At 45.2% G+C, this 25,813-nt stretch overlaps 1 protein-coding gene across 3 annotated transcripts; it reads right to left on the bottom strand.

Annotated features, from left to right (window-relative positions):
* Positions 1-71: 71 nt before the first annotated feature.
* On the bottom strand, positions 72-19,438 carry LMAN2L (lectin, mannose binding 2 like). 3 transcript variants are annotated; one of them, XM_056860018.1, is made up of 9 exons: positions 19,276-19,438; positions 17,987-18,105; positions 11,765-11,882; positions 11,121-11,203; positions 6,113-6,145; positions 3,169-3,330; positions 2,935-3,049; positions 1,440-1,559; positions 72-458 (listed from the first exon to the last, which is right to left on the bottom strand). In XM_056860018.1, the coding sequence occupies exons 1-9, from the start codon at positions 19,436-19,438 to the stop codon at positions 316-318; spliced, it is 1,056 nt and encodes a 351-aa protein (XP_056715996.1). In that variant the 3' UTR covers positions 72-315. The 3 variants fall into 3 exon arrangements, with proteins under 3 accessions (XP_056715996.1, XP_056715997.1, XP_056715998.1); XM_056860019.1 differs by lacking the exon at positions 6,113-6,145 and having other exon boundaries at positions 19,276-19,343; XM_056860020.1 differs by lacking the exons at positions 6,113-6,145; positions 11,121-11,203; positions 19,276-19,438 and having other exon boundaries at positions 17,987-18,103.
* Between the last annotated feature and the right edge of the window lie 6,375 nt (positions 19,439-25,813).

Genomic DNA, 25,813 nt, shown 5'->3' with positions numbered 1-25,813 from the left:
ATGATCAAGGATATGGTCTATACCCACTGAGTCTTGTAGAAGTGCCAGGGCTATAAGCTCGGTATGGAAAAAGGCAAAGTGGAAAGGGCAGGTAGAACTGCCTCCCCCACTTGGGCCCCAACAAGAAGGTCCCCAAGCTAAGTCAAACCCATGACAACTTTTCAAGATCCGGATGGACTGGTCCTTGTGGCAGGGCTAGGGAAGGACACTCCTTGTAGACTAGCTGCCATCTGCATCTGCTACCACCCCTGCCAATGCCACCAGCAGTAGTCTAGAAGGCAAAAAACCTGAAGAATACATCAGGATGCTTTGCAATCAGTAGAAGTGTTTCCGGCTCTGCTCCTGCCATTTGTTGTAGACAATAATGCCAATGACAATGGCAAAGACCAAGGCAACAAGTGAGAAGAAGACGATCAAGAACAGAGCAAGGCCACTCAGTGGTTCCAGCGGAGCTTCCACTGCAAAGGACAGACACACAGAGGTCACACACAGGTGCTCGAACACAAAAGCTGTCACCAGCCACCACATTGTTTGCATCCATGTCTAGTAGAATTTCCAGGGTGGGATGAACAGGTAGCTTGCTATATAGCCCATCAATGGTATTAGTTAGCTAAAATGGAACTTTAATGTTCACAGACAGGAGAACAGGCTCAGAGTACCCGGTTCTTGGGACAAAAAAAGGGAAAGCCATTGCATCATGCCTTGCTTGCAAGCTTCCTGAAGTATCGGGCTGGCCACTTAGAAACATGATACTGGGGTAGAGCAATCCTGATCTATTGGCCTGATCTATTCTCGCCTCAGGGCTTTCAGGTGAGATATGAACAGGGGTGGATCTGTGCTCGAGTTGTGGGGTGCCAGCTACAGCATGGAAACGTATGTAAAATTTTTGCTACAGAACAGACAGCTCAACCAATCCAGATGTTGAACAACAACAGAAGCTGAGCCTCCCAGCAGCCCACGCCAAAAGAAGGCAGCTTTGGCATGCAGCTCTGCACCTACAGAGTTGAAGGGGGAAGCTGATCGCTTGGGCAGGGCCAGAGGCACAGGCCCTTTCCCCTTTATGATTGCCAGCTTGGCAGGGAGATGGCTGGATGGAAAGGAGCCACATGCCCGCTTCGTCAACATGTTCCTAGATCGCAACACAGGGAAGGGAATCTTAAACGGCTGCAGATGCCCATGCCTGCAAATGTTCCCTGGCTCCTCAACTGTTAGCATTCAAGGGAACACTTGTGACGACTGAACAGAAACTGACCTCCCTAATTTAGCCCAAGCAGAGCCTCTTTACTGCAGCAGAAAGAACTTTCCGCCACAAGGACCTTCCTCTCCAAAGGACACAAGCACCCTGCAAGCAACCACAGTCTTTGCCATAAAGAATTCTCTTCCTGCAGCATCCTCCCATGAGCCCACTCCACGCCGCCCCCAATTTCAAGCCAACCTACTTCCAGGCAGTTTCATGTTCTCCACCATGGGAAGAAAGACCTCTTTGTCCCGTTGTTCCTCTTCTGGTGTCCGTTCAACTGTCAGCTGGTACAACTTCAGGGAAATGATGTCATGGTTATCTGGGGAAGAACAACAATGAGAGTTTGGGGTTTAGGGCCAACCTTTTGCTGTTCAATCTGGTGCTGAATTTCATTCAACCAGCTCTCTTCCAACTCCAGCACCCCTGCCAGTGGCCATGACTGGTACAACCACTGAGTGGAGTGGAAGCAGACTGGCTGAATGGACTACAGCAATCACAGGCTTAGACTGTTGCAGCTTGCCTGCTCAATAGCCTAGTGACAGAGGAAAAGTTGAAGGAGCTGGGTATGTTTAGCCTGAAGAGAAGACTGAGAGGTGATATGATAACCATTTTCAAGTACTTGAAGGGCTGTCATATAGAGGTTGGTACTGAGTTGTTTTCTGTTGCCCCAGAAGGTCGGACCAGAACCAACGGGTTGAAATTAAATCAAAAGAGTTTCCGTCTAGACATTCTAACAGTTAGAGCAGTTCCTCAGTGGAACAGGCTTCCTCAGGAGGTAGTAAGCTCTCCTTCCCTGGAGGTTTTTAAGAAGAGGTTAGATGGCCATTGGTCAGCAATACTGATTCTATGACCTTAAGCAGATGATGAGAGAGAGGGCATCTTGGCCATCTTCTGGGCATGGAGTAGGGGTCACTGGGGGTGTGGAGGGGAGGTAGTTGTGAATTTCCTGCATTGTGCAGGGGGTGGAATAAAAATCCAACGACACATGAAACCAGCTCTGGCTTTCTCTCCTGCGTGTGTTTAGACCTTGAGTCGAGAAATTCTGGCCTTCCCACTACTGCTATGCGACAAGCAGAACAAAGGTACCACAAAGCAAACACTCAGACTGTGATGGGAGTTATGTAAAGAAGGTAAACATGATAGGCCATCTAAAAATATAAAAGCATGGTGGTGCCCACAGAGAGCTGGAATCCGGTGATGCAGACACCGCCCTGCAGATTTTAAAATATCAGATCAACATAAGGACTAGAATGTTAGAAAAGAGGGGGGAGGAACTAAATGCCTTCAACAGATTCTGATTCCACAAAAGAATTCTGCTTGCACAGAACGGAAGGAAGAGCTGGCAGCCATCACTGAGGGGCCCGCTGCCATTTCTTAAACCTTTTCGTTCCCCAGCATTCTTTGCAAGGCTAAAGCAAAGCTAGTAAACAAGGATGTTGCTTGGAAGGACAAGGAAAGGGGCTGCAGCTCAGCAGCGGAGCAACTGCTGCGCGTGTAGAAGGCCCTCCCCCCCCCCCGGGTCAATCCTTGGCATTTCCACTTTAAAAAAGGATCAGGTAGCAGGTGATGTGAAAGGCCCCCTGTCTGCGACTCTGGAGAGCCGCTGCCAGTCAGATGAAACAAGACCAACTCCGTATAAAGCAGGCTGATGTGTGAAAGTCAGATTTTTAGCTTGCTTCAAAAGCAGGCAATACCTGACAGGTCTCCTGTGACAGAAGATGCTCCGAAGTAATAACCTCGTGGGAAATGGACCCCTGGGATGTCGATGCAGTCTCTCCATTCATGCTTGCCATCTATGTCGAGCAGGACCTGGAACACAGGAGACGTTTATCCAGGCAAATCTTCTACCCAAGAGAGTCCTCTCTGGGGCGGTGGATGAGGAAGGCAGGGGCAGGGGGACAACTGGGCCAAAGGAAAGAGACACTCACGGTAAGCCTCCTCTTCACGTAGCGGATCACCAGGAAAGTGTCGTGGTTGAGGTTACGCACCATTGCCGTGCACCCGCCCAGTTCCGTGGGCCTCCCATCCCTGTCGTGGTCATAAGCTAGAGAGCCGTTGCTCACCATGGCAGAGACATACGGGAACACACGCTGAAGAGGAGATGGGAGCACAGGTCAGGTGGCTACTTCTCACATTGCTCCTCAAGACCCAATTGCTTCAGGTGGGCAATGGAAGGGGAAAGGCACATGCAGGGAGCCAAGGGAGACAGACTGGGTCTGCAGCAAGCAGGGCAGCTACCTACTTTGACAAGCATCTCAGCCAGAGATCAGCTACTATGAAACATGTCCCAGCCAAAGGTTACACGGGCACTTGCGATAGGGAGGTCCAAATTTTATAGATGGGGTAGAGGGGAGTGCTGCGTACTTTGCTGCACAAACTAGACTCCTCACAGGTGTACACGCTCTCTGATCTTGCAGGTGCCCCTGATTGATCAAGACTTCGGAGAGTGCAGGTGCCTAGGCACAGCCACGGTATTGCCGGCACGGGCTCTGAACGCCTAACAATCCCAGATCAGATTTTGTGAATTCCAGCGGTCATTGAGGGATGACAGACCCTAATGAATGCTGACCCTCCCACCTTAAGTATCACTGGTGCATCACTCCAGTTCCTGCCCCGAAACAAAACTCAGCAGAGGTTATCGACATTCATCACCACAGCCAAGAGACGCTCTCTCCTGCTCACATTCCAGCACTTTTTTTCCATCCCTTAAAAGTGAAAGTGGGGGGTGCCAAGCTTCATATTGCACTGCGATAAAGGTTTGATACGGATTTCAGAGGGCTGGATTTGGTCCACAGACTTGCCCATCCCTGCTCCAGGTTATGGCCCAAGTAGGATGCCCTAGTAGCAGGTGGTACTTGAGGCTGAAGAAGCCCCTTCAGTTTAAGAAGCCTTCCTCCAACCCAAGTGGCTATTCCATTGGAAGAAAGATCCTTAGGCTGGAGGAAGGTTTCAGGCTTTTATTAGGGGAACAGGGGGATGCAGGCCAGTTTCACACAGAACAACAGATGTGGAACGACAACAAAGGCTATATTTTGATTCTCTTAATGTAGTTCACACAGCCTTTGGCTTAACCCTCCATTAAATCCAGCACACGGTCCTGCCTTATCAGCGCCAACCTGACATGGAACAACCGGTTATCTAAATGAACTGACACATCTAGCCAAGGCAGAGGATGAGGTTCCTCTTCTCTGGTCCTGCTGCCTTAACTAGAAACAACAACCCCCCAGGCAAATGAGAGCAGGGACTGTTTTATTTATACACACTGCAGGGACTGTTTTATTTATTTATTTATTTACACACACACATTCAATTTCCATTCAATTCTCATTTTTTTTAAAAGCACGTTTGCAGCCCTTGGGGCTGTAGAGATATATTTGGAAGGACCCAGGCCATGTCTGAAGTTGGGGGAGCTGGAGGGTGGGGTGTGAAAAAGATTTTCATGGGTCAGGACGAAGAACGACTGTGCCTTGCGTCTTTCCCTTTCCCCAAGGTTAACAGAGGCAGGATTATGCAAAAGAACATGGAGAGAGGGACTATCCAAATATGTGTGCCTGATACAAGTCACAGAATTAATCCTCCCGGGCACAAAATTCAAGAACTGCTGCACTAGCTCAGACTAAAGGCCCTTCCAATCCAGTGTCCTGTTCCCAACAGCAGCCAACCAGATGCTGATGCAGAAAGACCATCAGCAGAGTATGAAGGCAGCAGCCCCCACACACACACAGCTGCTCTGAACCTGGTGACTCCATTGAGTTATCATGGCTAATAAAAGCATGACAGGCCTTCCGCACACACACACCCCAACCCTCTTTAAAAGCCATCTAAGCCGTGGCCGCCTTCATATCTCTTGGCAGCAAGTTCTAAATGTTGCGGGTGCAAAGAAGTCTTTGTCTGGCCTTCATCCACCACCCGTCAATTTAATTAGTTGGCCCAGCTATTCCGGCATTGCGAGAAATTGAGAAAGCCCTCTTCATTCACCAGTTTGGGTTACGCTGGTACAAGGAGGGGGGCAGAATAGGTGCCCGAATTGGTCTGTGGCAAAACCCAGGAAACAAAAGCCGTGTACTAACTTTCATTAAGACCAACCCCCCAAAAAAGACACTGAGTGCAAGTGTCTTCAGAACTCTTCAGCAGAACTCTGGAAGTTTTCTAAGGCCTCCTTATCAGCATCTTGTGTAAGATGACCTTAAAGCTTCCTCATCAGCATCTTCTGTAAGATGCTCTGCTGACCTCAGTGGGTGCAGGGTGTGGCTGGCAGCAGGTTGCAGCTTTGGCACACCAGGAACGACTAAAATAAAATGGAGGCCACCCAATTGTAAATATAACCACCAACAGCTGATTGGATGTTTCACAGAGGCCAAACAGAATTCATAGAGCCCTTCAAAGCCTGTGCAGAAAGTTATTTCCCTGGGAAGGATACGCGTCACCATGTCAAGATCTTAGTCCACTCATCAAGCCCCTACAAAGCAGCATCAGTGGAAAGAAGGAAGCTGTAGTCCAAAGGGACTCTTCTGTGTCCAAATTGGTTTCAGGAAATCATCATGGTTTACAGATGAAGAAATGCAGCGTGGAGCATGAGGCTTAGTTCAGGCCCCATGAGCAATCTCTGGCTGAAGTGAGGGATTTGAATCTTGGCTCCACACAAGAGACAGAAACTCACAGAAAGCAATAAACAAACAGGCGGAAAGAACAGCAGGGTGGAGGGAGAAGCCCCTGAACAAGGAAGAGGCAGAGAATGGCCCAGCCAGGGAATTGCAATCTAACTACTGGCTCAAAGCAATGCAGTTCTCTCATCCCAAGATATGCCTGTAACTCAGTGGAGGGGTGTGTGCTAGAAGCTGAAAACAAGACTAGGGGAGCATCTTCAAGTACCTGGTTTCCCGAGGAATATCTCCTCTTCTGGGCCTGAGGATCCAGAACGGTTATTGCAAAGCAAAAAAAAAAAAAAAGGAGTACAGAAGCGAGAGATGATAACCTTACAGGCAATTTAGCATCCATCTGCAAACTGGGAAACAAAACTTCACCAGACCACCCTGAGGGAAATGCCAGCTTTGCCCTTCCTCTGGTCCTGGCCAGGGACTGCCCAATTCAGATTAATATTGGAGAGGGGCTTGCCGATCCCTTCATACATTTAGAACACAGTGGGGAGACAGGTATCAACCAAACCGTGCGGGGAGGGGAGCACCCCGAACACACCCAATGAGTAAAAAGAGCAACACCCACAGACCAAGGAGCCAAGGAGGAGGGCAAGAAACACAGTGCGAATTTTACCCTTCATATATTTCTCAGACGTCTAAATGGGTCTGCGTCACTTACGACCCACAGCCCATTAGTCACACACTGGGGACTGCCCAGTGTTTGCCAACACACAGGTTTTTAGTTCCCAGCAAACACCAAAGCATGTAAGTGGAGTTCTTCGTCATTCCCCCAGTTGTGTACAATGAAAGACTGATTCAGTCACCGAAAGCACCTGTGAATTAACAGTGTCTACACACAGAGACGGATGCCCATTGCATCTCTGCCTGAGTCACTACCCTGTCTATCAGCCTTTCCGAGGGAGGCAGTAATTCTGCTGCCGCAAGTGCAATCGGATTGTTCACTTGTCCCTCACCCAGTACAAAGATGCGTCAGAATTATTGATCTTTACAAACTTCTGCCCGTTCTTTCACTGCAAGAACAGCTGCTCTGGGCTGTCTTAATACCTGTGGGAGACACACCCAGATCAGAGAATCATGAAGAAGCACAGCAGATGGGCTTCTCAGGGGTGGGGGGAGGCAAACCATGGACCTTCTAAAAATAAATTTTCCAGATGCAAAAAATAAAGTGTTCCTCTAATTTTAATTAATGAAAAGAAAAAACTTCACTATCTTAAGTTTGGAATGACCTGTCCTAGCAGTTCTTTCTACACTGGCTCCATTGGGTCACAAGCTATGCGGTCCTACTGTGCCCCAAACTGGCTGCTGTATTTCAAAGCTTGTTCGCAGTTATTTCTCCCACTACTACTCTTTTCCCATCGATACCATCCATTATATTACCAGTACACCTAAGTTTCCTCCAGAAAACCAGGGCAGGGACAGCATCGCCCATCTTAGGAGGCCCAATCCTTGAAAAAGCTTTGCTGTCATTTACTGAAATGAAATTCACTACTTCCTTTCTGATAAGTATGTAAAATTGGCCTGATGGATGCAACTCTTAGGGAAGTGACCAACAGCAGTGTTTCAATATGGCTAGCTGACCACCATCCCCTTGATGCTCCCACACTGAAGTAGCAGAGGACCAGGAACTACAGAACTTGGCCTGGAGATTGAATTGCTCCTCACAAGCTGGCTCAGCTCACCATTTCAAGGCAAGAAAGACAAAAGCGTACATGGAACAAGCTAAGACAGCTCTGCCACAGCTCTATCCTGGCATAAAGGGAGACTCTCTATGTTCTAATACAGGCCAGGCCCTCTAGTGATGGGAACCCAAAATTCGTGGGTTTTGGATTTCACACAGCTTCCCCTCTCAGTCCTCATACAAAACCATGGGACGATCTCTCCCCACTGCCAAACAGGACTTTACTCTGACTTCAATGGTCAAGGCAGCAGAGTCTAGTGGCTACCTTTCTGCTAAACTGTAACCCGGAGTGGTAAAGTTCAGGCAAAGGTGAATTGCTTGATTCAGCCAACTGTATAAACCAGCCCTCCAGTGCATCACTGCAAGGACTTTTGGGAATCTGATCTCTTTCTGATATGGTGGGCTAAAGACTCACAAAGTTCTTGGTTACAGAGTGTGAGGGATGCTTTGCTTGCAATTTGATGCAGTGTTATGGTATTTTTTGAGACCTTTCAGTGCTAAAAACCAAGTATGTGTCATGCCCCCCAATGATGTTTGGTACACAACACAGGTTAATTTTAAACCAAGAATGAAGAAAAACATCATTCCCCTAGCATCAGACTTGCAGATATGCCACATCCAAGAACCAGGAACTTTCCCCGCATGGCTTTTGCTCAAAACCATGGCCAGCTTCCCAAGGTGCACCCAATGACACAAGAGCCACTTTCATGACGGATCCCACACAGATAGAAAGTGCATTCAAACAATGCAATCATGTGGGCAGAACCAGTCACATCAGCCTTCCCTTCATGCTTATCATGCCCATCATCCCCACCCATATGGCTGCATAATTCACACACACTCTTCAGCAGCATGAATCACATACATCACAAGGAATCTCCTTCTATATCTCTGCCTGTGAAGGAGACCGAATGGCTCAGCTATGCACCCATGCAAGTAGAAACAAGGGCTTGAAGGGGTCTGCCTGGAACAGCTAATCCAAAAGTGCAAGATCTACAGGTCTGACATTGTGATATTGGGCTCGGGCACAAACATTAACAGGATTCAAGCCTGGGGTTAAACTCAAAAGGACACAAAGAGCCAAAGCACTGTGGAATGGAAGCACAATCCAACAGGATGCCGTTTGGGGACGAGGATGTAGCAACATGCCCTGACCTGGATAGCCCAAACTAGCCTGATATCATCAGTTCTTGGAAGCTAAGCAGAGTCGGCCCTGCCTAATATTTGGGTGGGAGACCACCAAGGAATCCCAGTGTTGTGACACAGAGGCAGAGAATGGCAACCCACCTCCCAACATCTCTTGCCTTAAAAGCCCTATAAGGTTGCCATAAGTCAGCTGTGACTTGACATTAAAAAATGCAGCTATATAAGAGTACAAATGTTTTAATAAATAAATGAACAAAGAAAGCTCTTGATTGAGTATCCGCAAAACAGTTAGAAAAGAAATACTCCATAAAGTTTCTAGCACTGGGCAATATTCCTTAATATTTCTAACCCACCTGCAGTGTTTTTAAAGAATGCTATGTAAACATCTCAGAGTTTCAAGTGTACACACACTTCTGTCTATGAATATAGTTTGAGAACATCTCTGCATAAGGAAGTAAGGTTTCTGGAAACACCGATGTGGATATCGCCTCAAGAAATGCTAATATTGCGCCCACTTAGACCAGACAAATTTATTACTTATCAAGATCTAATTAATTGGGACGGAAAGAAATGCTCACTAAAAGACTTTCAACTTCTTAAGGATGATTTACAATGGCTCCAATACTACCAAATTAAATCAGTTTTTGTACAAGATGCTAAAAAAGGTTTTTCTAAAGAAAAATCTTCTTTTCAAAGGATTTTACTAGATAATAATACAAAACTGATTTCTAAAATGTATAATCTCCTTTTAACAATATATTGTGAGCAGGATACGATTAAACCAACTATGATCGACTGGGCTCAAAATGTGGGACATGATATTGCTTTAAATAAATGGGAACGACTATGGTCCAAAGATCTAAAAGGAATAAAAGCACAGTCAGTGCGAGAAAACATTTATAAAATGATGTATAGATGGTATTTAACACCTAAGAAAATTGCAAAGATTTATAAAACAATGTCCCCTATCTGTTGGAAATGTAACAAAGAAATTGGTTCCTTTTATCACATGTGGTGGACCTGTGACAAAGCTAAAGACTTTTGGGACATGATCTATAATGAATTGAGACTAATACTACAAAAGAATATACCCAAAACACCAGAAATGATGTTATTGAGTATGATTCCAGACGACTTATCAACACAAAGAACCTTTTTGATTTATGCCACAACAGATGCGAGACTGCTTTATGCAGCGAAATGGAAAGGGTTAGAAATTCCTGAGAAAAAAGACTGGATTGTTAAAATGTTTGAAGTGGCAGAAATGGCAAAACTCACAGCTATTCTAAATGAAGAAAATGACACTCGGTTTCTAGGGGAATGGGGGGCGTGGATGCATTATTGTGAATATGAGTTAAAATTGGGAAGAATGGAAGAATATTTTCTAATCTGATCCAGAGGATTATTTTTGGTCTTTTTATAATGAATAAGCATAATTATATTTACTAAAAGATTATGGGTTTTTTTTATATATGGTATTGATAGTTTATTAAGATTAGATTAACTACGACGGGATGAACTTTTTATTAAGAGGCAGATAGAGGTGAAGGGGAAGTCAAAAATTTTCCATTTCTTTTTTTTTTTCTTTTCTTTATTATATGTTATGGAATTATAACAACTTTAGGCTAGAATTGAAATTTTATATTGTCATAGATGTTGTTTAATGCAATGGAAAATTTCTAGTATAAAACCCAATAAAAAATTTATATATAAGGAAGTAAGGTTTCTGGTGACCAATAACAACCTCATAAGTATAAGAACATCCAAATTGAAACATACATTTAAAACAGCCAAGTAAACAACACTGCTTACTTTTTAAAAAATGAAAATAAACTAGCACCATTTTCATAATGCAAGAGATGAATGCAAGCAGTTTAAGACACATTTTGGGGGAGGGGGAATAACATCCCGAGACTCTCAGGTTTCATTTCAAATAAGGGGGGGAGGAGAGAGAGACAGGGCTGTAGTGGTGTGCAGAAATGTTTAAGTGAATGCGGTCTAAATCTGCTGAATGCTCAAAAGCCAGAAGGAAAGTTGAATATGGCTTACAGTAATTAGGGGAAGGGCTTCCTACATAGATATGACTCTTTGCCTCTGCTCCCAAGGATTATGAAGTTACACAAAACTGAAATAGGTTGCAGAATTCAGAACTTCTTGGTGCACTTTAGACTAACATGGGGAAAGCTAAAGATCTGTGCTCAGGCACAGCATACACACACCCCAGCCTATATTTTATCGCATTTCATTGGCTCAGGATTAGCAAGCAACCTGGCATGTGACATGACCCCCTAACCAATCCCCTCCACCTCGCTCTGACAAGGACATCAACATGGCACACCCCCACCCCTCCTCCCCAATTCCACCATTGCTTGTGGAGCTACTCCATGGTGCACCTTACCTCCTGTTGCTTCTCCTCATTTGGGTAGGTGTCTACAAACACTCCCAGCCCTAGAAAGTTATCCTTGCTCCCGAAGACAGGCCCTAGAACAGATTTCACTGCGTTCACAATGGGCTACCACTGACAGCTGCTTTGAGAACCTGGTCTGAACCCAGCGGTTCTTCAGTTTGGACCCAAGGGACCCTTAGAGATCATGGGCATGCTTTCAGAGTTCTCCAGGCATCTTAACCTCAAGAGCGGCTTGCCTCTTCAGCAACAGTAGGAGAAACCACCAGCTAGCTTCCCCACGGCTCTCCCCCATAGATGGATTTTTGGACTAAGGGCACAGAGGGAAAATGTAGCGGCTAGATTTTTAGAAATCAGCTGCTTTAAACACCCACCTGCCTCTGGGCTGTCAAAAGTAAGACAATACAGTGGTCTGCAAGGAACAAGCAAACCAGAATTGCAGCCCCCAAGACCAGGATATTTTAAGAACTTTTATTCCAAACAGCTCTCTGCTCGTTCCACACCTCCCATGACAGGAGACTCTTGTGGGTCTTACAAATGCAGGAGGCAGGAGCAGTCCAAAGGGAACGCTGCACCAATTCACATTCACAATAAACTTTGCCTTGCTAACTGAGCCCTGTGGAAAGACTGGCTCTCACCTGGCTGCATGCGATCCTTTGTGTACCAGACTGCAAAGCCATCCCCGTTCAAGTTCTTCTTCCCTTGTCCGTGGATTTTGAAGTGCACTTGCATCTCCCAGTCCCGTAAGTAACAAGGCTGTCAAAAAGAGAGGAAGGGGGAGAAACTGAGACGGCGAAGTTACCCTCGTAAACCCAAAACAAGTTTCCACTCCAATATCCTCCACGTAAGCATGACATGAAGATTTCAACTGCATCGGTACTGCAAATGTAAACAGGTTTAAAGCCTTGTGATTTTTTTTTACTTGTATCATTTTTTCCACAATAGAAACCCAAAGGACCTTACCATATCTTCCTCCCTGCCTCCAGCTTAACCTCATAACAACAGGCCTGTGGGGTAGGTTAGGCAACACCCAGTGTTCCATGACAGGGTGGGGATTTGAGCCCAGGTTTCCCAGATACTAGTCTGACACTCTACCAACTACATTACACTTACATAATCTGTATGGTTCCTTGAAAGTCACTCTGAGTGGGACAAAAGATTGGCAACAACTTTGCTAAGAAACCCTTCACCCCTTTACATAAAGGTCCCCTGTGCAAGCACCGGGTCATTTCTGACCCATGGGGTGATGTCACAACCCGACGTTTACTAGGCAGACTTTGTTTACAGGGTGGTTTGCCAGTGCCTTCCCCAGTCATCTTCCCTTTACCCCCAGCAAGCTGGGTACTCATTTTACCGATCTCAGAAGGATGGAAGGCTGAGTCGACCTTGAGCTGGCTACCTGAAACCTCTGTCGGGATTGAACTCGGGTCGTGAGCAGAGCTTGGACTGCAGCTTACCACTTCGCGCCACGGGGCCCCTTACACAGCCAATATCGCCCTCTCTCAGCCAAATGCAACTGGGAAAAAATCAGGGCTTAAGATTGTAGGGACACTGGCTTGGGAGTACACATCGGTGACCTCAAGGGGGGTTTTCGGAGCGAAAAGGCATAGAATGGGGTTGCAAATCTACAGTGCAAGCTGAGTGGGTGACTTCAGTCTTGTGCGATGCTCTTTTACTTGAATTCTCACAGGCCAGTGGTGTATTTTAGATTTGCAAAGCAGCAACTATATTAAGCAAGCCTAAGAATCACCTAAGATTGTTTATGCAGGGGGGGTTTACCCGAGGTTCATTGCTCGCTGGACCCACACTTTCCTGCCGGGAATCCATGCACCAGCAGTCTCCAAGCTCAAATCATGTCCCGCCCCTTTAAAATGCTGCTTTGTAACTGGCTTACACTGTAGTGTTTTCTCACAGTAAATTCTCCCCCAAACCCAATTACTGAATTAAAAAGCATTTTAAGAACAAAAAACAAAGCAATCTGAAAGGAGGGGGGGGGGGAGAAATCCAAGCCTCGGTTTTAAAAAGCCCTTCTTTTGCTCAGAAAGAGCTCTGAGGAAGCAGGAAGTATTTGAATCACCATCTCTTTACATGCTGCTTTGTAACTGGCTGTGAGAGAAACCATGCTTGTGTGTCCTGCACTTTGCCTTATGCATGGGGATTTCACCGGGGCTGAGGGCAGGAGAGGGAAGAATCAGGTTAACAGAGGAATGGGAAGACCCGGGATTTGTGAGGGCTGGCAGCGAGGTCATCTGTAATGGACAGAGAACTCATGCTTAACTCCAAGGAACAACCGAGACAGACCGGGGGGCAAACGTGTGTGAAGGTACCCATACATAAACAACCTAAGAGTCTTGCTTAGGAACACAAGGAACCAACCAAGAACCATCTGGTCCAACATTTTGGACATTCTGTGCAAAAAAACCAGGGCCATCAGGCGCTAGATGACCCTCCAGGAGACCATTGTCTACCTTCTACTCACCTCTTGGGCAAAAATTCCCCAACACTGCCAACAAAGAACTCAGTGGATGCCCTCCAAAGCCAAGCAGAGGGAAGAAGTCAAAATTTGGAGTTCTATTGCCTCTGCAGTTTGCCACTCAAAGAGGAGGGGGAAAAACATTTCTCATGTTTTCCTTCCACAAATATTTATCTCCTTAATTTTAACAAGAACCAAAACTCATGGCAATTCCCTCTTTCTTTACCTAGCAACTGCAGTCCATTTTTCTGAAGGTGTGGGGCTTCAAAAGACAACACAGCAGCCTGCAAAGTAGCAACCTGTCTGCAGAGAACAAGGTCTGATTTATACACAACACAGGGCTGAGGCAACAGAACTTTTCTACAAGACTTTGTACTTTTACAGCCTCTTGTTGTGTATGTGCTTGTTGTGTATGTTGTGTTGTGTATGTGCTTTGCAGGGGTAGCAACCCAGCTTGAACAAATGCTGCCTGCGTGCATACATGGAAGTGTTGTGCTTCAGCCAGCATTACGCTGAAATAAGGCCTAAGAATCATTCCAGGTAAGCAGACAGTGGTGGCCATTATAAAATGGAAGGCACATGGTTCTTTTTGGGTCTTGCCACGATGTCTTCTGAACCAGGGGTTTCTCATTCTCTGTGCCTTCTCATCCCCCTCCCCTTGCTTCCCTTCAGCTGATCATAAGCTTCCCTGCAGGAGTAAGGAACTGTTCTAATTCCTTCTTCATCACTTTTTATTTTCGAGTTCCCTGACCTGGATAGAGCAGGCAAGTGTGACCTTGTCAGATCTCAGAAGCTAAGCAGGGTCAGCCCTGGTCAGTATTTAGATCGGAGATCGCCATGGAAGTCCAGGGTTGCTACACAGAGGCAGGCAATAGCAAACCACCTCTGAACATCTCTTCCCTTGAAAGCCCTACAGGGCCGCCATGTCCACTGCAACTTGACAGCAATATAAACAAACATAAACATAAATAAAGAAATTGCCCCCAGTCTTATCTCCTGGGAGACTTGGTTGCCAGCTTTGAAGCTGATCTGAGCAACCCATGTTGTAAGCAATCTAAATTGTGCCCTTTTGTGATCCCTCCTGCCAATACCCTCAGAATTCTCCTGCCAACTGAGCTATATTTAGGATCCAAGATAATTAATCTCAGTTGGCCTTATTAAGATTTGTGGGGAACCGTACACAGACATAAAAACAAAAGGATTAGCATCCATTTAAGGAAAGAGCTCATCTACCTGAGCGTGAAGAACCAACAATAGAACTATTACCTGGAAGTTCCATCATGCTAACAAAGCCTGTATCCTTCCCATTCCATCTCTCCATTCAGGAGCTTCCTCTTCTGCCTCTTAAGGATAACTAATGCTTCAGCCACAAGATGACCAAACAAGCTGGGCAAATGTTACAGGGCACTAGGAAAGTGTTCAGGAGATGATGAGATCTGTTCATTGTGAGACAGCCATTCAGACAGAGCATGACTAACACATGCTTGGTTCTGCCAGATCAGTCCTTATAAGCTGCAGTGTTTTTCTCCTCTGAAGCATGCTTGGGCCCAGGCCAATCTGAAATCGGTGCAGCATTTCAAGAGCAAAACTGCCTTGGGGAAACCGAACCCAAATCCTTCTAGGTCAAAATACGTACTCCTGACAATGAACAGAGAGCCATCTGGGAACCTCATAAACAGAGTCTGATGGCTCGTTTTCATACCAAGTTGTGAAGCAGCCTCGTCACGTGCACCTGGCAGATCATTCGGAGCTTCACCAAGTTTGCTATCCAAACGTGACTAACTGTATAAGTTTAAAATCAGTCAAGATGTTCAGTAACCCGAGAAGCAGAATGGCTCAAGTCTCAGACGTGAGAATTGGAGCCAGATGGATACAACAGAACCATTTATGGTTCTAACTTGTACATTGGAAAGAGCTCTGCCAAGATACAGCCCAAAGTAAAAAAAAATACATTCCCCCCAAGAGACGAACCACCACCTAATCCTCTCTCTCAATACCCAATGACAGATAATACCCTTGGAAAATGCCCCCAAGCCACAGCCACCTTATGGCAACACTGTAGGGATTTCAAGGCAAGAGGTATTCAGAGGTCGCTTGCCTTTGCCCTGCCTCCGTGTAGCAACTCGGGACTTCCCATCCAAGTACTAACCAGGGCCAACCCTGCTTAGCTTCCTAGATCTGATGAAATCGGGCTAGCCCAAAAATTCTTACCCTGCAACATAACCATCATGATTCTTCTCCCACACATTCATCAACATACACAGGTGACCTTTTCACACATTCTAATAAAGGGAGCGGGGGAGAACAATGCACAGCAAGTCTTTACATTAACAATATATCCTACCCTAAATCTTGCACATGTAGCTCTTCCCTTAGGAAACACAGTGACAACGATTTATACCACCACATCAGATGCAAAGCTTAATGAATGTAGAGAGAGCCTTATGCTAAATCTGAGCCCCCAAATAAAGTTTGAACTGAAAGCTGCAAGGGCTACTTGATTTAATGAGGCTATCTAACCCTGAACCCATTCACAGCCATAACAAGAGATGCAAAGGCCCAGAAAAATACTAGGTGTTTTCCCAAGAGCTTTTTTTATTTTTTCCAGTGGAAAAACTGGGAAATGTTTAAAGCACTGGAGAAAAAACTGCTATAAAATATATTTTTATTTTTGGCTAAGAAAACCTTTGCCTTAAAATGCATTTTACCAATTCTGAGTGTATAAAATGAAAGAGTCTGAGAAGTTTCTCAATTTTTCCAACAGAAAAAAATAGTAAATTTGGGGGCACAGTAAAAAAAACAAAAAACCTCCTTTTACAGCTTGTTTCTGGACCAATTCAAAGTCCTGGTGTGGATCTTTAAAGCTCTAGATCAGGGTTGTCAAACATAAGGCCCAAGGGTCGGATCTGGCCCCTCGAGAGCTCTTATCCGGCCAGCAAGCCAGCTGCCCTCCCTCTCAATCTGTGCTGGTGTGGCATGGACCGGCCCGACCAAGTGACATTTATGTCAGATCCGGCCCTCGTAACAGTTGAGTTCGACACCCCTGCTCTAGATGGCCTTGGACAGGGAGATTTGAGGTATCGCCTACATCCATATGAATGTGCCCATAGGTTGGGACCAACTTGCACAGGCCTCCTCTGTGTGCCTGTTTTTAGTGAGTTAAGAGCCAGTGTGATATAGTGGCCAAGGTGTCGGACTAGGATCTGGGAAACCCAGGTTAGAATCCCTACTCTGCCACGGAAACTTGCTGGGTGACCTTGAGCTAGTCCCACACTCTCAGCCTCGACCCTGGCAAGTATTTGGATGGGAAACCTCCAAGGAATATCAGGGGCACAAGGCAGAGGGAGGCAATGGCAAACCACCTCTGTTAGTCTCTTGCCTTGAAAACACTACGGGGTGGCCATAAGTCAGCTATGACTTGACGGCAAAAAAAAAAAAATGTTCAGAAAGCAGCAGAGGGCTTTTCCAACTATGGCTACCCATACTCTAGAAATTCCCTGCCCCAAGAAGTCCCACCAGACCCTTGCCTAAAGCAACCTAGTAAGCTCATGGAAGAGGCAAGATTCAAACTGAGATTTGCCAATTCATTTCTATCTTTTGAGAGCATTTATATCCCACCCTTCCATTCTGCAATTATTCCAGAGGGTGAGATCTAAATGACTGCTACATAAGCCAAACACATTTGCAGAGCCCCTCGAATGGGCTTCCTTGGTGGCAATGGTGGAAAGTGCTATCAAGTCACAGGCGACTTATGGTGGTCTCATATGATTTTCAAGGCAAGCGATGTTCAGAGGTGGTTTGCCATTGCCTGCCTCTGTATAGTAACCCTGAACTTCCTTGGGAATATCCCATCCAAGTACTAACCAGGGCTTAGCTTCCAAGATCTGACAAGATCAAGCTAGCCTGCACTTTGGCTCAGTGGTAGAGCATCTGCTTGGCATGCAGAATATCCCAGGTTCAATCCCCGGTGATGTGAAATACCTCTGCCTGAGACCCCGGAGAGCCACTGCCGGTATGAGTAGACAATACTGACTTTGATGGACCAAGGGTCTGATTCAGTATGAGGCAGCTTCATGTGTTCACCCAGGTCAGGGCATGGGATTTTTTACTTGCCTTAAACAGTCAACTATTCACACACATTAGTCCCTGAGGCTAGAGGAACCTAAACAACTCTGTTCAAATTCACTAAGCCAGCAGCCATGTTTTCCAGCATATCAAACATTTTCCATAAATCTCTATTCCTGAACGAATCTCAGAGTCGTAATGCGAACAGCCCCACCCTTCACCCCATTAATTTTACATATGATAACATCACCACCAATTATTTCTGCTGTAATGAAATCCCAGGACCCATCGGCAGGTGAGAAGGAAGAAGCGCAGGTCTTACCACCCTGTTCCAGACAGCTCCCTGCTTGCTCTGAACATCAGGAGTGAGACGCACAAACTGGGTCATAACCATAGCATTGCCCATAAGTTCCCACAGAGAGGAGCTGGAGGAGCCTACGCCTGCAATGTGGAAGAAAGAAAAGACATGTAAGGCAGAGGTCTTGTACGCATCAAGTCAGTCACCAGCAGTTCATCATAAACCTCAAGAGTGGGAGCTACAGCAGATCAAGAGGAGGGGTCACAGAAACAGGATCAGGCCTCATTTCTGAAGAGCGCACAGCTGCTTTCACGTCTATCTCAAAGTGCTCCCACACACACACACACACTTTCTCCAGCACGTACACTGACAAAGAAAAGCAAAACACCACATTTTGGAACAATGTTGTAGTAAGCAGGAAAAGAGGAAGACCCAACAAGAGATGGATGGACTCAATAAAGGAAGGCACAGCCCTCAATTTGCAAGACCTGAGCAAGGCTGTCAAAGACAGGACATTTTGGAGGACTTTGATTCATAGGGTCGCCATGAGTCGGAAGCGACTTGACGGCACTTAACACACACACACACAAGCAGGCCTGACTTGGGTGGTCCATCCTTCATGGCCCCAGAGGGGCAAACTGTGTGCCAAAGTTCAACAGGTGAGGCTGTGGAGAGAACCACCGCCAAGGAGAACTGATCTTCAGCGGTGGCGGGGCTCTGTGCTTTTAAAAGCTGTGCACTCAGGTAGGAATCCCATGCTTGGCGGAAGCCTTCCCACCCACCCCCCTTTCCCATCACAGAGATGTTCGTTTGGCGCAACCTTCAGCAAAGCTCCCGTGCCACGGCAAGCAGGAACAGGTCTAACAGGAGAAGCTTGTAGCAGAAAAGGGCAAGAGCCCAGTAGCACCTTCAAGACTAACAAAAATATTTTCTGGCAGGGTATGAGCTTTCGTGAGCCACAGCTCACTTCTGCAGTAGTAGAAAAGGGCAAGAGTCCAGTAGCACCTTAAAGACTAACAAAAATATTTTCTGGCAGGGTATGAGCTTTCGTGAGCCGCAGCTCATACCCTGCCAGAAAATATGTTTGTTAGTCTTTAAGGTGCTACTGGACTCTTGCCCTTTTCTACTATTGCAGACAGACTAACACGGCTACCCACTGTGCAGTATCTTCAAGGAGAAGCTTGAACACTGTGGGGACTTCTGCCGTGCGGCCTGCTTTAAGGCACGGGGGGGGGGACACATGTCCCCAGTCCCCACGAGGAAGAGAAAAGCCCTCCTGGCCCCCCTGACCCACCAGCCTGGCCACAGCTCACCCTGATAAGGCTTGGTGAGCGAGTGCTCGCGCTTCAGATGCTCCTCCATCGGTTGGGCCGGGGCCACCCGCAGCAGCAGCAGCAGCAGCTGCAGCAGCACACACAGCCCCCTCCCGCGCCGCCGCCGTCGCCGGGGTCCCGCGGCCACCCCTTCCGCCGCCATCTTTCCCCCTCTCTCCCAGACCCGACCAACGGCCGCTTCCGCCCCCCTTCCCTAGACGGACTCGGACACGGCTTTCATTGGCTTGGTCGTAAGGCGCCGCCTACTTCCGCCTATTGGGCGCTCTCGGTTGGCTAAGAGGTTTGGTTGCCCGCGGAAAGAAAGAAGGTTGCTGCCTTTTCGGGCGTGAGGGATGCTGGGAAATGTGGTCCGTTGATAGACCCCCTCCCACCACCACCACCTTAAAGGGGCACGAGCCCGGTTTCTGTCTCTGCTTTAGTAAATTAAAAAGACAATGAAGAATATGTGAGAGAATGGGAGGCATGGATAGCATATTGTGAAAACGAATTAAATATGGGAAATGTTAAAGGCTACGACTTAATCTAATTCAATTGATTAATGTTGAGAAGATGAAGTATTTAATAATTAAAGTATATAAGATGATAATATGTAGCTTATTGAAATGATATAATGAACTATAATGAATTAGAAAGCCAATACAGAGGGGATTATATGGATATTAATTTGATAGAGGAGGGGAGAGGGGAAGACAGAAAAAGTCAATACTGATTAGGCTGATTAGTTTGAAATTATTTTATTTTATGTAACTCTGAAGATGACAATATTGGAATTGTATGTGACTTAATAAGAAAATAAAAAAATTATATATATATTAAAAAAAAGAGCCCGGTTTCTGTCAAAAACACTTTTTTTAGTGTAGCACTTTTTTCAGTGTAGCACTGTTTCTGTTGCCTCAAATACGTCCTGGAAGAGCCCATCACAAGTCCATGCAGTTAATTGCATCTGATGTAATATATGTTGAAAGTAAAGATATTGCATGCATTAATACATAATTTATTTACATAATTTTAATAATACTGATAAAGTGCTTGTCACATCAAACTGCCTTGTACTGAGGCCATTGAGCTAAACGGCGGTATTGTCTATTGTGTCTGGCAGCAGCTCTCGGGACTCAGGTAGAGACCTTTCACACAACCTACCACGTGACCCTGTTAACCGGAGATGCTGGGAATTGAACTAGGGACATTCTAAATGCAAAGAAAGTACACTACCGGTGAGCCATGGTGCTCCAGAGAAGGAAGGCTTTGTGCTGCTTGGCTGAAAACTAGAAGGCACAAACAGGTTGACTTCTTACTGAACGTTTGGGTACCTGCACATTTCCCTTTTATCTACTTGAATAACAGGGCTATTCCTTTCTCAAATGCATGTATATTTCCTGCCAACTTGGGTTCAAGACAAGCATATCAAGTCATTGTGAAACAGCGATTTACTAATATTTTTCTTCATTTTCATTTTTTCATTTTCATTTTTCCCGACATAACAACAGTCACAATAAAATGTATGTAGCACTTCACATACCACTTTGTTAAGACATTTGAAGGTAGAAGTAGGTATCAGGAAACATGGTTTGGATTGGTTTATATTGTTCCTTACAGATCAGACTCAAAGGGTGCTGAAGACAAATTGTCTTCAATTTGTGGGATTTGTCATATTGGGTCTCACAAGCCTCAGTCCTATCCCCCAGGCTATTTAATCTATATGTAAAGCCCTTAGGAGAAACCATCGGTGGTCCTGGAGTAGGATGTCATCAATATGCTGACAATACCCAGTTCTGTATCTCTCTACCAGAATCACCTGGTAACATGCTATCCAAATCACCACTGCATGACTGCTGTTGTTAAGTGGCTAAAAATGAAGAAGAAGAGTTGGTTTTTATATGCCGACTTTCTCTACCACTAAGGAAGACTCAAACTGGCTTACAACCACCTTCCCTTCCCCTCTCCACAACAGACACCCTGTGAGGTAGGTGAGGCTGAAAGAGTGTGACTAGCCCAAGGTCACCCAGCTGGCTTCATGTGTAGGAGTGGGAAACAAATCCAGTTCACCAGATTAGCCTCCACCGCTCATGTGGAGGAGTGGGGAAACAAACCCGGTTCTCCAGATCAGAGTGCACCGCTCTTAACCACTACACCAGACTGGCTCTCGTGAATAAATTGTAACTGAATCCCAAAAAGATTAAGGTAATACTGGTTGAGAAGACTGAGGTCTTCAAGGACAATGGGCTTCCCACTTTTGGTGGGGTCCAGCAGACTCTTGCTGACTTGGGCAAGAGATTTGTATTGGACCTAGTGTCACTGCTAGAGAAACAAGTTTATGCAGCTTGGGTGGGGGGGGATTCTTTCATCCATATTCATTTCGCCCACAAGATGGCTCCCAACCTTCACCTGGTCAATCTGGCCATGTGGATCCATGCCACAGTAACCTCGAGACTAGACTATTGTAATGCAGTCTACATGGGTCTGCCCTTGAAGTCAACTCAGAGGCTCCAATTGGTACAGAATGCCACAGCCCAGATGCTATCAAGAGCTAGATGGAATATGTAAATTACATTCATTCTGCAGTCACTCCTTGGGTTACCTATCAATCATCAGGTTCAATTCAAGTTACTTGTTATCGCCTATAAAGCCCTTCAAGACCTTGGCCTCATATATACACGATTGCCTCTTTTGCTATGTATGCTCTGACGTGAAAGCTTTGTTCTTCTGATCAAAGGCTTCTGAAGCTGCCACCCTGCAAATGAGTGAGAACAATCTCTGTCTGTACACGTGCATTCCCTAATGTGGCACCAACTTGTGGAACAGCCTGCCTGAGGAGGCCAGGAAGGCTCCTACACTTCTGTCATTTAGGGATGCCAGCTTCCAGGTGGGACCTGGGAATCGCCTGGAATTACAGCTCATCTCCAAACTACAGAGATCAGTTCCCCTAGAGAAAATGGATGCTTGGTAGGGTGGACTCTATGGCATTATACCCAACTGATGTCCCTGTCTTCCCCAGGCTCCATCCCCAAATCTCCAGGAGTTTCCCAAGTTGGATCTGGCAACCCTACCCCCCCCCCCGCATCCCTCGCTGGGGGGACCTGGCAACCTTATTGACTGTATAAAACAGGGCTGGAGTATAGCAGAATGGCTCAGAAAGGTGCTTTTATAAAGGGAACAAGATTGTAGTCTATGCCACTAATATGGCATGCATTATGTATTTGTTGAGTACATTGTGCATGTGTTCTAATTCTGTCATTCCAATTCTCCGCATTGATTGGCATCTCATGTCTGATACTTTTTTGCGGTTTCTAATTTTCGTTATCCTAGTCCTAATGCACAGTTCGTTAGATATGCTATCATGCTATTTGCTTGCATTGTTTTATATTATTTTTTAAAATATATTTTATTAACATTTTTCTTGAAAAGAAACCAAACAAAGAAATACACTTACATTCACACAGTTTTAACTCCTTCAGGGAGTATATTTCACATTACATCTTATACATCTTGTGCACCTTATACATTAATTCTATTATTTGCTTAATAAATTCATTTTGCGCTATGTACCTTACATCTTACAGATCTTATACATCTTATACATTATTCCAATATACTACTGTTTACTTAATAAATTCATTTTATGCTATATACTCAATTTTTATAAACTGGTCTTTATATATGTTATCTCTGTTTATTCATTGATTTATATTCTTTAATCCACATTGAGTCTCAATGAGAAAGGCAAGCTATAAATAAAGTAAATAAAATAATCTTTACAACAGCCCTCAATGGTAGGCCAGTTTTTATTATCCATGTATTGTAGTTGGACTGAGACCGACCTAGGGCCACCTACTACGTTCAGAGTAAGAGTTGAACCCAGGTCTTCCTGGGTTTTTGGGCTCAGTCTTTGGGCATGTTAAACTCTTCAGTCCACTGAGCTGTAAAGAACCCTGGAAAGTAGACAAGCTAAGAAGCAGTTGACTTGAGCAGGTACATTCAAAGAGTTCCAGCAGGTTGACAATTGACACTATGGCTCCCATACCCACTCCCACGATTTTGAGTTCTCATATGACAGCCTCCACACAGAAGCCACTGGAACTATTTCTGCATTTGGCACTCATAACATGTGTGAGCTCAGAGGTGTGACCTGCATGGATTGCATGGAGATTTTCTAGGCCAGTGGGCCAAATTCATGGCTTATTGATGAGGTCACTGAGGTTGAAACTGGTTTCTCCGTTAACAGGGTGGACAGGGTGAATATTCAGGACACAGGTTATCTGATAACAACATGTGACAGCAGCATCAGAGTTACAATGGTCTTACTGCTGTGGTGTGCCAACACATTGACTGTGGTTATCTGACAATGCAGTGATAAAAATTACGCTTGTTTCATATGTTCATTGCAGGGCAGGTGCATGAAGCAGAAAATCTCTCCATCTTTCACTCATACATGGGTGCCCACATACACAGAGAGAGAGAATCCCCAGATAATGCAAAGAACAATCCACTAGGATGTTCTCATGTGCAAGTCCCATCAAGAAAAGAGGACTGGCACAATAATGCAGCTATGCCCTTTATACTCCTCCTGTTAATTTCAAGGTGTTTGTGGATTGAATCTCTGCTGTCCTAAATGGCACCCATCTATCAACTAGGGCGTCCCATCTGATCAAATGCCTAATTTATTGTGAACTTGGACTGTCCTTGCTGTGAATCCTATGGGCTTGTGGCATGCTTGGGGGAAGCTAGTATCCATGACAAAAGGAATGGAAACATTTCTTAAGGACTGTAGATGTTACTTCATTAGGTCTTAATTGTGAGGAAATGGCTCTATCCAAGCATCTGTCAGGGCTGAAGAAGTTGACACCCCCCCTCCCCAGCTCAAAGGAAGGGGCAGATGTGTGTGTCCATGTAAAGAAACAGCGCTTGGATATTGGAAGGGACAGGCAGGGAAGCAGACAGACACTGCTGTGAGAAGTTGGTGGAAGTATCTTGGGGCAGCAGGATCTCTCTCTCTCTGATCTGATATGGGTAGTGGATGTGCTGCCTTATAAGAGTGCCTATTTGCTTCCACCTGTGTTCTGCTTGTATATTTGTAAATAAAGCAAATACTGCAAAAACAAACAAACAAAGTATAACTCCCTGGTGCTCTGTCCTCCAACACGAACCAATCCAAGCAAGTGTTTTCCCCTGGGATATCTCACTCCTTAGAGAAGTGGAGAACATGTAACAATGTTTTAAGAGAGAAAACGATGTTTGTGACTCTGTTTTGTTTAAAATGGATACTTTACATGCTGCTCCAATGTTAGCCTTCATTCTCTTTGCAGCTACAGCCACAGTTTTCTAAGGTGGGTTCTCTTTTTCTACTGTTACTTCAAATATGTCTCATAGGATTCCATTGTGATTAAGTGGTTTCATTGAACAGAAGTGGCACTTGCAAAAACCAACAACAATGAAATTATGTTTAACACTCCATTAATGGTGGCTGGAAAGGCAACATCAGTCAGTCTGGCCCAGACTCAGCAGTTTTGGCTTGGATCCAATGATCTATTTAGGCTCAACACAAAGGCTGCTGGCAAAACAGTTATCCAAGAACAATAAGGCATGTAGGTTAGCTAACCAATTAAAAAACACTAGTAATGTTGAAAATTCAGCTTGATGATGCCCAAGCTGCGGCTCAATTTCTGATTAAACAAAACAAAAAAGCAAGCCATGAGCTACAAAAGCTGTGAACAATCAATTCATGTATTCTTCCACTTCCTACATGTAAGGGGATAAAGAAGCTCTTAGAGATACAATTCCTGAAAGTCCATATAAGCCTTAATACAGAGAGCCATCAAAGGTAGCCCCATTCATGTAAATAAAACTGCTTAGAGAATTCGCCCCAATTAATTTGCCCCTTGATAAATTCAGTTTTCATTATTAATGTGGATTTTGCCATCTTTGGTGACTCCTGTAGGACCTTTAGATAAGATGTCTAATAATCACCGGGTGAAAGAATTATCCCTTAGTAAAGACCCCCCAAAAAATCAAGACAGAATATGGGAAGGCAGAGGTAGAGGTTTTTACAAGAAAAGTTCATTTGGAGCAGGACACCTGAGTTCAAATATAAAATGTATGGAATTCTACCATCTGGACTATGCTTATGGCAGATAGCATTTCCTATCTCATGATCAGGTCCAACAGAGAAACGGTTCAGTTAGTTAAACAAGTTAAACATTTAGATTCATGTTTAGGAGAATCAGGCAGAACCACGGGCCAGGACTGACACACGCACACATACACATTTCCAGAGGCTCTTCCTTGGCATTTTTACCTTCAAAAGGATTTCATATAAGTGTTTACAGGCAAAGTTCATCCTTTCCAACTTTATTAAAATTTAATTAAAAGGAGCAGGCAATGGGAACAGGGACCCCAAGCAATAGGAAACCTTGTAATATTGAAAAGGGCTCAGGCACCAGCTTTGGCATGTTCAGAACCCTCCTTTCCTTTTGGAATTGGTGTCTTCTCAAATTACTATGGATACCACCTGTAGCACAGT

This window comes from Euleptes europaea, chromosome 14, assembly GCF_029931775.1.
Source record: "Euleptes europaea isolate rEulEur1 chromosome 14, rEulEur1.hap1, whole genome shotgun sequence".
In the NCBI taxonomy this organism is placed as follows: domain Eukaryota; kingdom Metazoa; phylum Chordata; class Lepidosauria; order Squamata; family Sphaerodactylidae; genus Euleptes; species Euleptes europaea.
This window is presented reverse-complemented; position numbering and strand designations above follow the sequence as displayed.

Coding starts and splice junctions, on each gene's coding strand:
- LMAN2L (XM_056860018.1), bottom strand. CDS start 19,438: ATGGCGGCGGAAGGGGTGGCCGCGGGACCCCGGCGACGGCGGCGGCGC. Junction 3,050..3,168: donor ACGTGAAGAGGAGGCTTACC/GTGAGTGTCTCT, acceptor CCTGTGTTCCAG/GTCCTGCTCGACATAGATGG. Junction 459..1,439: donor GAACATGAAACTGCCTGGAA/GTAGGTTGGCTT, acceptor TGTCCTTTGCAG/TGGAAGCTCCGCTGGAACCA.